The sequence below is a fragment of the Cololabis saira genome, chromosome 14 (assembly GCF_033807715.1).
Source record: "Cololabis saira isolate AMF1-May2022 chromosome 14, fColSai1.1, whole genome shotgun sequence".
NCBI lineage: Eukaryota > Metazoa > Chordata > Actinopteri > Beloniformes > Belonidae > Cololabis > Cololabis saira.
The window spans coordinates 46,192,757-46,205,790 of NC_084600.1; the positions used below are offsets into that span (position 1 = coordinate 46,192,757).

At 45.3% G+C, this 13,034-nt stretch overlaps 1 protein-coding gene across 1 annotated transcript; it reads right to left on the reverse strand.

The window, feature by feature from the left end:
• Positions 1 to 2,466: 2,466 nt before the first annotated feature.
• Positions 2,467 to 11,032, reverse strand: LOC133459409 (NACHT, LRR and PYD domains-containing protein 14-like). Its single transcript, XM_061739304.1, has 8 exons — positions 10,984 to 11,032; positions 9,554 to 9,754; positions 4,831 to 6,628; positions 4,310 to 4,483; positions 3,681 to 3,854; positions 3,300 to 3,470; positions 3,127 to 3,173; positions 2,467 to 3,023 (listed from the first exon to the last, which is right to left on the reverse strand). Exons 1-8 carry the CDS (start codon positions 11,030 to 11,032, stop codon positions 2,467 to 2,469), a joined length of 3,171 nt encoding a protein of 1,056 aa, XP_061595288.1.
• Between the last annotated feature and the right edge of the window lie 2,002 nt (positions 11,033 to 13,034).

Sequence of the window (13,034 nt, forward strand, 5' to 3'; positions counted from 1 at the left end):
TAAAAGTCGGTGAATTGAAAGAAAATGTAATAAAGTACTTGTAAATGTGTTTAAAGAAAAGCTATTCAATGATATCAAAAAATCAACAAAAATAAAGATAACAGAAATTGAAGTAACGTTAACAAAGACAAACAGCAGTTTCTTAAATGGCCAATTTCACCCAAAGCAAAATAAATTCAGTTTAAAATAATAAACAATATTTATCCTGCTGCTGAAACCTTAAGGAGAAGGTTCAATTTTGATGTAGATCCTTGTGTTTTTTGTAAAACAGAACACGAAACAATTGAACACTTATTCTTTTCTTGTTCGATCACAAAGCTTTTTTGGTATGATGTTTATCGCTGGTTAAAGATTGGGATCAACAACTGTATGTTCAGTTTCAGGTCATAATTTATATGATGGTCTGTCAAAGAAGGTTTCAGGATGGTGAACATAATTCTCATTTTGGGTAAATATCATATACATAAAAATAAATGGAAAAACAGCAAACCCTTCATAGTCTGTTTTAAAAACGAAATAAAAAGTTATATAACATCTATTAAGGTACTATCAAAAGAAAATCAGTCTATAAAGGATTTATGTGAAACCATGTTAGAGTCTCTTGCTCTTTAAGTTACAATCTTGCTACGCTTATACATTTTTGTTGAAATGTCAACCCCTGTGATTATTATATTTTGTGATTATTTAAATTTATTTTATTTATTTTCTTTTTATTTAAATTTAGAAGTTTATCTTGGAAAAAATGTATAGTTACATATTCGCTTGTGTGTTGTGAACTTTTGTTTCAGTTGCAAACTAATGTTTCCTCAAAGGAACTTTGTGATTTTGAATTGTTGAATAAAGTTTGTTAAAAAAAAAAAAAAAAAAGATAACAAAAATCGGGTAAATGGTTATTGATGTCATTAATTAATAGCCTGCTTACTGTGTTGTCTTCAATAATATTTGTAAATATATATAATATAAACTCCTAAGTATGTGTTTGTGTGAGTGTGTATGAGGGGGTGCTTTCCACGGCAGGGGTGCTGAATACGGCACAACACCACAATAACAGCAGCCATCGGTGCGTAATGCTGGGCAGATTAGCACCTTCCTTTCCAACGTATTAAATACAGACGCAATCACAATCCCCGCAATTACTTTCAGGCTTGGTAAATCTCATTGCGTGTGGTAAATGAACCTATTTGCATTTTCCCCTCCCAGTATTTAGCGTTTTCTGGCGGGTACGCCCCATATTGATTATTCATCAGGGCAAAAGTACTAAATGAACAGCGTGTGCTATTTTGCTCATTTGAGAGGCGCAGTCCTCTTTGCACGCTGTTAGTAGATCACCTTGCACATTGGTTTGCAGGTGATGTCAAGTTTGCACACGTTTTTACACACGCAAACCTTTAGTAAATCAGGCCCTCAGTCTTTATTCACTCAGTCTTTATTCACTCAGTCTTTCTGTCACTCAGTCTTTCTGTCACTCAGTCTTTATTCACTCAGTCTTTCTGTCACTCAGTCTTTATTCACTCAGTCTTTCTGACACTCAGTCTTTATTCACTCAGTCTTTATTCACTCAGTCTTTCTGTCACTCAGTCTTTATTCACTCAGTCTTTATTCACTCAGTCTTTATTCACTCAGTCTTTATTCACTCAGTCTTTATTCACTCAGTCTTTCTGACACTCAGTGGATTAACCCACCATGAAGTTGCATCTCTGACGTCATGCACGTTCCCTCTATAAAAGTGAGAAAGGAGTCCGAGCTCAGACCTTTGCAACAGGTTTATTTATTTATCAGAATGTATTTACACAAGTGTCAAAAGACAAACACAAACTTCAGATCATGTGTGTGTTTGTGTGTGTTTGTATCAAATATTATACAAACTGGAAAAGTTCATTGTAAAATGGAAATGTTTAGATTTGAAGCTCAAACTTTCTTTCAGGGAAGAAACAAGACTTTAAGAATCTAAACGTGAAGTCAAACATGAAAACATTTAGAGACAGAATCAAGAATAAAACAAGAATGAGATAAAAATCTCCCACAGTCCAAAAACATGCATGCTAGGTTAATTGATCATTCTAAATTTCCCGTAGGTGTGAATGTGAGTGTGTCTGGTTGTTTGTGGGGACTGCAGGTGGAAACTAGCATTACTGCTAAAACCCGGTGTATTTACACTGCTCAATGTAGTGTTAAATAATATGCATTGTCCCGTCTAAATAAACTTTGAACTTTGAACTTTGATAGTCAACAATTGAGTAAATTATTCAACGTTTAAATGTGAAAAAGATCAAAGAAAAATACAATAAACCAAAAAACTAAAGATAAATGGTGATTATAATCATCATCATCATCATCATCATCATCATCATCATCATCATCATCATCATCATCATCACCATCATCATCATCATCATCATCATCATCATCATCATCATCATGGAGACACTGAGGAACCAGAACCAGAGCCAGAGTCCAAGTCCAGTCCTAAACTGGACACAGAGACACTGAGGATCCAGGACAGGACGTAAACCCAGACCTGGGCCAGGACCAGAGTCCAAATCCAGCACAGAGAGGTCCAGTGAAGCTGGTGTTGAAGGTGTGGAGGTGGATCCTTCTGTCAGAGACGACTTCATAGAAGGACAGAGTTCCAGCAGGAACGTCCACGTAAACTGCTGCTCTGCTAGGACGTGAGGAGGTGATGGATGTGTCTCTGTTATTGTGCGAAACTTGGTACTGATCACCTGGAGAACAGTTCAGACTCCAGGAATGATTGTTTCCTCCAAACCTGCAGTCATTAGAGCGTCCTTTCCTGCTGATTCTTCTGTAACTCACTGATACAGAAACCTCTCTGCTCCACTGGACCTCCCAGTAACAGCGACCCGTCAGAACTTCTCTACACAGCAGCTGACGATGATCATCAAACCTGTCTGGATGATCAGGATATGACTGATCCTCCAACACATACATCATCTTCCTGTTGTTGTCAAACAGTTTGATGTTGTTGTGGATTGTGTTTGTGTCGACGGTGAGTCGACAGGAATCTGATGGAGAGAACAAACAAGCAGCTGCAGTTATTATTGATCAGTTATTGATCACTGATGGACTCATGAACGAGTGAAGATGGTTGAATAAAAACACACTTACACTTCCTCAGACCTGGTGTCAGCCATCGTTGTCCAGCAGGCTCCACCCTGGAAGGAGGAGGAGGATCAGACCAGCTCAGTCTCTCTCAGAGGAAGCAGAGATGTCAGAGCCCCCCCCCCCCCCCACCCAGCAGTGTGTCCTACCTGAGAGTGTCCTACCTGAGAGTGTCCTACCTGAGAGTGTCCAGTCTCCAGCGGGGATCCTCCAGTCTAGACAGAAGCTTCCCTGCTGACTCTCCTGGATGGTTGTAGCTCAGGTCCAGCTCTCTCAGGTGGGAGGGGTTGGAGGTCAGAGCTGAGACCAGAGAAGAACTTCCTTCCTCTGAGATCAGACAGCCTGACAGCCTGCAGACACACAACACAGGTCTATGCATGTCTTCTGCTCAAGTGTCCTGCTGCAGACACACAACACAGGTATATGCATGTCCTCTGCTCAAGTGACCTGCTGCAGACACAGAACACAGGTCTATGCATGTTCTCTGCTCAGGTGTCCTGCTGCAGACACGTTTAGCAGCATGTTCACTGGACCTGGAGAAGACTTGAATGAATCCTGACCTGAGAGACTCCAGGTGACAGTGTGGACTCTCCAGTCCAGGACACAGCTGCTTCAGTCCAGAATCCTGCAGGTCGTTGTTGCTCAGGTCCAGTTCTGTCAGACTGGAGGACTGAGAGCTGAGAACTGAGGACAGAAGTGGACAGATGTTCCCTGAGAGGTGACAGCCATTCAGTCTGCAGAGGAGATTAAAGAGAGATCATGAGGTCATTTACATTTCATGTAAATGTGTTCTATCTCACACTGTCCAGAAAGTTGTTGTGTTGTTGAAAAATGAAAATTGTTTTTTATTCTTTTTAAATTGAGCTATTCATTTGATTTTTCTCAATATCTTGTTTGAGAGTGTGATGAGAAAATGTAAATCCTGACTTTCAAAAGAGGAAGTTTAGAGTCATAATGCCATTGTGCTGATTATAATGTTATTTTTTGTACTTTTAGGAGGTGTTCTACTGTCTGTCTCTAAGCATTTGGTTTATGTATTTTAATTAATGATAATGTTGTAATGAAGCTGAGGATTCTGATGAGACCCCAGATAAACTGCTGTGAAAGGTCAGCAGCTAACGGGGATCTAATAAAACAACCAAACAATCAGTTGTAATGGTCACCAGTTGAACACTTGGTGAATCCTGACCTGAGAGACTCCAGGTGACAGTGTGGACTCTCCAGTCCAGGACACAGCTGCTCCAGTCCAGAATCCTGCAGGTCGTTGTTGCTCAGGTCCAGTTCTGTCAGACTGGAGGACTGAGAGCTGAGAACTGAGGACAGAAGTGGACAGATGTCCTCTGAGAGGTGACAGTCACTCAGTCTGCAGACGGAAGAAAAGAACAACAACCAGGTTATTTCACTGTTGTGGAAGAAAATGTAGTTGTGTCTGCAACTGTTCTGCTGGTCTTCAGCTCATCCTGCCCCCCCAGGACAAACAGAAATGAAAGTGTTTCCTTGTCAGAGTTCATGTTTGTGTGTGATTTTAGGTCCAATGTGTCATTAAAGTCTCTGGAAATGAAAGATCCAGCGTAAACTCACTCATGTGAGGTTGTGCTGAAGAAAAGACCCCAAACAAGTGAAGAAAACATGAAATGTGGAGGTAAAACCAGACGTAGTCAGTAACTAGCCTCCACTGCAGAGGTCCAACATGTGTCTGTTGGTACTTACAGAACTTTCTTGGAGGCTTTGACCACCGGCAGCAGCCTCCGTAGAGTCTCCTCTGAAGCTGAGAACTTCTTCAAGTCAAACACTTCCAGATCCTTTTTTGATGAAAGTAAGATGAAGGCCAGAGCTGACCACTGAGCAGGAGACAGTTTATCTGTGGAGAGACGTCCTGACCTCAGGGACTGTTGGACCTCCTTCACCAGAGACCGATCGTTCAGTTCATTCAGACAGTGGAACAGGTTGATGCTTCTCTCTGCAGACAGATCCTCACTGATCTTCTTCTTGATGTATTCAACTGTTTCCTGATTGTTCTGTGAACTTCTTTGGTTTGATGTCATCAGACCTCGAAGGAGGTTCTGATTGGTCTCCAGTGAAAGACCCAGGAGGAAGCGGAGGAACAAGTCCAGGTGTCCGTTGGGACTCTGTAAGGCCTTGTCCACAGCTGTCTGATGGAGCTTAGTCATGGCTCTTGTTTTAAACCACCAGAAGATGTTATTTTGTTCTTGCAGCAGGTTGACTCCAGACTTGATGAAGGTCTGATGGAAATGAAGAGCAGCCAGAAACTCCTGAACACTCAGATGGATGAAGCAGAAGACCTGGTCCTGGTACAGGTCGCTCTCCTCTCTAAAGATCTGGGTGAACACTCCTGAGTACACTGAAGCCGCTCTGACATTGATGCCACACTCTCTCAGGTCTGATTCATAGAAGATCAGGTTTCCTTTCTGCAGCTGCTCAAAAGCCAGTTTTCCCAGAGACTTGATCATCTTCCTGCTCTTTGGACTCCAGTGTGGATCCGTCTCAGCTCCTCCGTCATACTTGACCTTCTTCAGTTTGGCCTGGACCACCAGGAAGTGGATGTACATCTCAGTCAGGGTCTTGGGCAGCCCCCCTCCCTCTCTGGTTTCCAGGACGTTCTCCAGGACGTTCTCCAGGACCGTAGCAGTGATCCAGCAGAACACTGGGATGTGGCACATGATGTGGAGGCTCCGTGATGTCTTGATGTGGGAGATGATCCTCCTGGTCTGTTTCTTATCTCTGAACCTCTTCCTGAAGTATTCCTCTTTCTGTGGGTCAGTGAACCCTCTGACCTCCGTCACCATGGAGACACACTCAGGAGGGATCTGATTGGCTGCTGCGGGTCGTGTGGTGATCCAGACACGAGCAGAAGGAAGCAGGTTCCCCCTGATGAGGTTTGTCAGCAGCACGTCCACTGAGGTGGACCTTCTGGGGTCACTGAGGAATGTAGAGTTGTGGAAGTCCAGAGGAGGTCGACTCTCATCCAGACCGTCAAAGATGAACACGACCTGGAAGTCTTCAAAGCTGCAGAATCCTTTGGTTTCAGAGAAGAAGTGATGAACTAGTTCCACCAAGCTGAACTTCTCCTCTCTCAGCACATTCAGCTGTCTGAAGGTGAATGGAAGCAGGAACTGGATGTCCTTGTTGGTTCTGCCTTCAGCCCAGTCCAGACTGAACTTCTGTGTTAGGACTGTTTTCCCAATGCCGGCCACTCCCTTCGTCATCACCGTTCTGACTGGTCCTCCTCTTCCAGGTGGGGGTTTAAAGATGTCTTCCTGTCTGACGGCTGTTTCTGCTCCGTCTGGTTTCCTGGAAGCTGCTTCAATCTGTCTGACTTCATGTTCATTGTTGACCTCTCCGGTCCCTCCCTCTGTGATGTAGAGCTCCGTGTAGATCTGCTCCAGAAGGGTTTTATTTCCTGCTTTAATGATTCCCTCAGACAAATGCTTGTGCTTCTTCTGCAGCTGAACTTTGAGTTTGGATTGACAAACGGCAGCGACGGTCTCTAAATAAAGATAAAGAAAAACACTTAGGGCCTGATTTACTAAAGGTTTGTGTGCGTAAAAACGTGTGCAAACTTGACAGCACCCGCAAACCAAAGTGCCAGCTGATCTACTAACAGCGTGCAAAGAGGACTGCGCCTCTCAAATGAGCAAAATAGCACACGCAATTCATTTAGTACCTTTGCCCTGATGAATAATCAATATGGGGCGTACCCGCCAGAAATCGCTAAATACTGGGAGGGGAAAATGCAAATATGTCCATTTACCACACGCAATGAGATTTACCAAGCCTGAAAGTTTTTGCGGGGATTGTGATTGCGTCTGTATTTAATACGTTCGAAAGGAAGGTGCTAATCTGCCCAGCATTACGCAGGGATGCTTGTTGGTGCCTGATTTGAGGACTGGGGTGGGGATGGCTCAACTGTTAAATCGAGTATTATTCAGCAAAAGGTTGCCACAGGAGGCACATTAATTTTTTTATTTGTGATAATAAATCAATCACATGTGCCGTATTCAGCACCCCTGCCGTGAAAAGCACCCCCTCGTCTGACAAAAATGATATTCTCATTCCGTGTCACGTTCTGTTTAGCATCCAGTTTTGTGTTAATGATTCATGTTTAAATGCGCTCATGGATTCCACAATAGTCATACTTTCCCACAATCACAGTCACAGATAACAAAAATCGGGTAAATGGTTATTGATGTCATTAATTAATAGCCTGCTTACTGTGTTGTCTTCCATAATATTTGTAAATATATATAATATAAACTCCTAAGTATGTGTTTGTGTGAGTGTGTATATATAAATATATTGAAGTGTCAGTGTGTTGTTTTTTTTCTTGGTCTACTTATCATTGAATATACGAGTGTCAGGGTTTGACACTTCACCCCCCAGTTTGTGACTTTCAGTTTCTGTCTCTCCCCGCCTGTGTCCCATCTGCCCTGATTGTGTCTGCACCTGTGTCTCGTCATATCTCGTTATCCCCTCAGTATATCTTGTCTTGTCATTCCTTGGTTCCCTGTCGGTCCGTACTGGTTCTTCCTCCATGTCTCCTCGTCATTTTTTCCTGTTCCTGGTTTTTGTTAATCCTGCTCTGAAGCGCTTTGTTTTTGCCTTTTTGTAATTAAACCCTTTTGTTGTGAACTCCTGGCTCCTGCTCTCCTGCTTTTGGGTCCTCAACAACCAAACCCGAACAGAACGGACCGACCAGATGGACCCAGTGGGAGAGCGCCTCACCCTAATGGAGTTTTCGCGCCGGGCCGAAGAGGCGGAGTATGGGGACCCCCTTTTGGGAACATGCCAGGCTCGGGGTGGGCCCAGGAGCCTGCAGGCTCAGGGGAGGCAACGGCGACGGCGTCAGCGCCAGCCCCAGCTTGTTCCAGCTCCAGCTCCTGCACCTGTCCCTGTTCCAGTGGTGGTCCCGTGTCCCCCCCCAGCCAGCTCCGAGGACCCGTGTCCCCCCCCAGCCCGCCCTGGATGTGGACTGTGGGGACATCTGGGATCTGTCCCTTGAGGGGGGGCCAGCGCCTCGGACCCGGGTACCCCCGCAGCCGGTGCCCCGACCCGGGTACCCCCGCAGCCGGTGCCCCGGACCCGGGTATCCCCGCAGCCATGTCAAGTTCTAGAGCCCTGTCAAGTTCCAGGGCCCCGTCAAGTCCCAGAGCCTCGTCAAGTCCCCGAGCCCAGCCAAGAGTTCCCGCCACGCCCCCTGCCAAGACCCACGCCAAGACCCAGGCCTAGGCCTCGGGGACGCCCCCCCGAGCTCTCTCGCTGGTCTGCTCGGTCCCGAGGACGGCCCCCGGAACTTTGGCCGTGTGTGGCCTGGGCCCTCCTCCAGGCCCCTACTGCCCACCCTGGGTTGGGACTGTTGGGACTTCTGGGATCTGTCACTTGAGGGGGGGTACTGTCAGGGTTTGACACTTCACCCCCCAGTTTGTGACTTTCAGTTTCTGTCTGCCTGTGTCCCATCTGCCCTGATTGTGTCTGCACCTGTGTCTCGTCATGTCTCGTTATCCCTTCAGTATATCTTGTCTTGTCATTCCTTGGTTCCCTGTCGGTCCGTACTGTTCTCCCTCCATGTCTCCTCGTTGTTTTTTACTGTTCCTGGTTTTTTGTTAATCCTGCTCTGCAGCGCTTTGTTTTTGCCTTTTTGTAATTAAACCCTTTTGTTATGAACTCCTGGCTCCTGCTCTCCTGCTTTTGGGTCCTCAACAACCAAACCCGAACAACGAGGGGGTGCTTTTCACGGCAGGGGTGCTGAATTCGGCACAACAATTTGCCTCTTCCACTAATATCTCTAACTCCAACTCGTCAAATTTCATTTTGCGCTCGCAAACCGTAAGACACGCAACACCTCATTTAAATACTGAGGTTTGCACCTGTTATCAATTGCGCACGCAATCTTAGTTGATCACCCTCAAAACACACAACAACAGCACGTGCAAACTTTTTCAGTGCACACGCAATTTAGTACTCTTTATTTAGGATCTTAGTAAATCGGGCCCTTAGTGCTTTAAAACCAGCCCATAACAAGTTCTACTTCCTCTAAAGAATCAACATTTCAACATTCACTGATCAGCCGTTCAATGAGGAGTATTGAAGCGTTTTCCTCCCAAAAACCCTCCGATCAATCAGAGGAACAACAACAGTGTTTCCTCTACGACTCACTTCAGACACACCAGTTGTGTTTGTTTTGTGTTTGCTGGAACTGAATATTGAATCCACACGGTTCAACTCTTTAGAATAAAACTTTAATTTACTGGGATATTAATGACCCTATTAATGAGATGTTCCTAACAGAAGATGAGCTGAGTTCCTCCACCTTCCAGTGGGTTTAATGTTGTGTCTGATCTGTGAATGTTGGTCCTCTACTGAGACATTGGGTGTGGTTTATCCAGCAGCTCAGATGTTCAGAGAAACGTCTTACTGCTCTGCAGGAGGTCGGCCAGCTTCTCCTGCTTCCTCCTCCTCAAGAACTTCACTGTGACCTTCATGAATGTCTCTCTGATGCTCTTCTGCTCTTCATCTCCATCCTCCCCCAGACTCTCTGAGGATTCTGGGTAATCTGGACTCAGAACCTTCAGGATCTTCTTCAGCTCGTCCTTCACAAACATGACGATGTCGTCCTCCAGCAGCTGGAACAGAAGACCACATGAAGGACACAACCAGACTGAAACCATGGAGACAAACATCAGGTCCATGTTGGACAGACTGACAGTCCACTGGTCTCCAGAGACCAGCATGGAGACAAACATCAGGTCCATGATGGACAGACTGACAGTCCACTGGTCTCCAGAGACCAGCATGGAGACAAACATCAGGTCCATGATGGACAGACTGACAGTCCACTGGTCTCCAGAGACCAGCATGGAGACAAACATCAGGTTCATGTTGGACAGACTGACAGTCCACTGGTCTCCAGAGACCAGCATGGAGACAAACATTAGGCTTGTTGGACAGACTGACAGTCCACTGGTCTCCAGAGACCAGCATGGAGACAAACATCAGGTCCATGTTGGACAGACTGACAGTCCACTGGTATCCAGAGACCAGCATGGAGACAAACATCAGGTCCATGTTGGACAGACTGACAGTCGACTGGTCTCCAGAGACCAGCATGGAGACAAACATCAGGTCCATGTTGGACAGACTGACAGTCCACTGGTCTCCAGAGACCAGCATGCAGATGGACATCAGGACAGATGGAGACAGTTGTTGTTCATGTACAGACCTGAAAGACGGAGTCCAGCTGGGTCTGATGCTGCTGGACAGACGGACCACTGGGGGACTCTGAGATCTGCTGGTCCACTCTGTGGAGGAATCATGAAGAACTAGGTCACATGATGTCTGAAGGTCCATGGAGTCATGTTTGGATGAGGACAGTCCACCAGAGGACTTCCTGTCCTGTTAAAGGTTCTCTGGTCCTCCTGAGACTGAGAACGTCCACGTCTTTCTCCCAGTACCAGCTCTCAATCTGGTGGTACAAGAAGGTCCAGCAAGTGTCCACAAGGACCAGCTTCTCAACAGATCAATGTCCACATGGTTCCAGGAACCCTCTGTCCTCCTGCATCCAGCAGCACCGTTCACCTGAGGAGAACTTCCTCCCTAAATGATGTTGCAACCTCAGCAGAAAGATGCCCCTGCTGGACAAACCGCTGAACAGTGTTGTGCAAGTTCATACTTCTCATGAACTAGTTCAAAGTTCGATTCACATAGTTTAAAAATGAACTGTTCATAGTTCACCATTTTCATTTTGAACTAGTTTAAATTCAGTTCATTTCAATATTTTTAGGTGAGAAGTACGAATGAAAAGCCCCCCTATCCTAAAACTGTTCACCGTATACAGTGGTCTTCAACCCTGGTCCTCAGGACCCTCATCCTGGACCTCAGGTCCCCTGTCCTGCATGTTTTAGATGTTTCCCCTCAGAACCCTGATATAAATGACTGTCATTAACAGACTTGTGCAGACCTGGATGACAAGCTGATGACGGCCATTAATTAGAGTCAGGTGTGATGATGCAGGAAACATGTAAAACATGCAGGACAGGGTTGAAGACCCCTGCTGAATACAATCATGTTTTGTCTTAGTAACTTTTTTGATTGTTAAGGACTTGCAGATATTTCCTCACACTGGACTGATGCTTTAACTCCACATGACGTTTCAAATGTGAAGTTGACGAGGCAGACGCTCGGACTTGTTTTCTCAGCGCAGGTGGACATAATTTGCACAGAAAGGTTAGATTTTTACCGTCAGACTCTTTTGGGAGACGATGTGTAAAATTCCCGCAGATAATGATAAGGATCTTCATCTGACGCTGCGTCTGCAACGTCTCTCTGCACCTGTCAAGGCTGATTTATGGTTCCGCGTTAAATCGACGGCGAAGACTACGGCGTAGGGTACGCGGCGACGCGAACCATACGGTCCGCACGCCGCGTACCCTACGCCGTATAAATCAGCCTACATTCGTAAAGACTGCACCGGGCTCGTCGAGCATTTTAAATGTGCCGCCCGCTGGTGAAATAAGAAGGATTATTCCGTAACAATTGGACCTAAACTGTGAAGCTGAAACTCACATAATCTGACCAGTTCAAATTCCAGTTCATGATCTGCAGAATGAACAAGTTCACGTTCAAGTTCTTTACGTGTAAATATGTTGCGTTCAGTTCAACGTTCTCACACAAATGAACGTGTTCAATGAACAACACTGCCGCTGAACTACAGTCACTCAGAAGAGACTCCAACACCCCCTTTATAGTCTGCTGTGTTTCTGGAAACATCAACAACCATCTAACAACGGCAGCAAAACAGACAAATGTTCACTTTAAACATGTTACCATGGAAACGCTTCAGTCTCAGTTACGTTTTTCAGAAACAACGTTTATAAACAACTCACCTCTCTGAAGGAAAACCAGGAGGCTCTTTAAAATAGATAATGGGTTCCTTTGATCTGTCACTCTTCATGGACACACAGCTGGGACCAGATCCAGATCCAGGTTCAGGTCCAGGTCCAGATTCTGGTCCAGGTTCAGGTCCAGATCCAGATCCAGGTCCGGGTCCAGATCCAGATCCAGATCCAGGTTCAGATCCAGGTCCAGGTCCAGGTCCAGGTCCAGGTCCAGGTCCAGGTCCAGGTCGCCTCCTGTAATAAAGGTGTTTGGTGACGTTGTAGAGGTATTGGTGTTTTTATATATATAATAACTTGGTTGGAATCTAACATTGGAAACTTTTTACTTCAGAATGATCTGTATAGAACTTTAAGCTGACACAGAATGAGTGTGTGTGTTTCTCCAACACAGTCTCACTCGCGACTCGTCAAAAACCAACGCTTGGCCAGGAACCTTTGGCGACACCTACTGACGCAAAAGGTTCCCATCTGCGTCTCTCTCAGACGCAAGTAGAGTTCTATTGACTCCAATATAATCCCGTCTAAACCTAAACCGGAAGGAGGTTACAGAACTACAATTTGTGCCAAGTTACAACACACAGCATTGTGCTACGTCATAGCTTTTGTAGTTCCAATGAATTAGCGCTTATAAAACTGTGAACACGAACTTTGCAAGCTTATTATATGTTTTTAAGGGTGGGAAGCACGCCTGTTCGGTCTGATTTTGACTTTTGTATTGGTAAGTGGGTGAAATCATGTTTTTTATAGGTTTTGACCCTATTCAGTGGCGCCCCCTATTGGTCTACTGTCGGGCACGATAGTAGAGGTGCAGAGCTTTCCAAAACTGTTCACCTCATGTCTCTAGCATATGTTGTTGTTGAACTATAGGCCTTCAAAAGTGTCACAGGTACAAGGTTCAAAGGGCACACCTGGGGAGCAGGAATTGCCCACAAATCTCATATTGACATATGTTGCTCCTGAGGTCAAGACCTTTCCAACGATGTCTTCACTGTTGTCCTACGA

Coding starts and splice junctions, on each gene's coding strand:
- LOC133459409 (XM_061739304.1), bottom strand. CDS start 11,032: ATGCAGGACAGGGGACCTGAGGTCCAGGATGAGGGTCCTGAGGACCAG. Junction 6,629..9,553: donor GGCCGACCTCCTGCAGAGCA/GTAAGACGTTTC, acceptor ATCTTTATTTAG/AGACCGTCGCTGCCGTTTGT. Junction 3,174..3,299: donor TGGAGACTGGACACTCTCAG/GTAGGACACTCT, acceptor TCCTCCTTCCAG/GGTGGAGCCTGCTGGACAAC.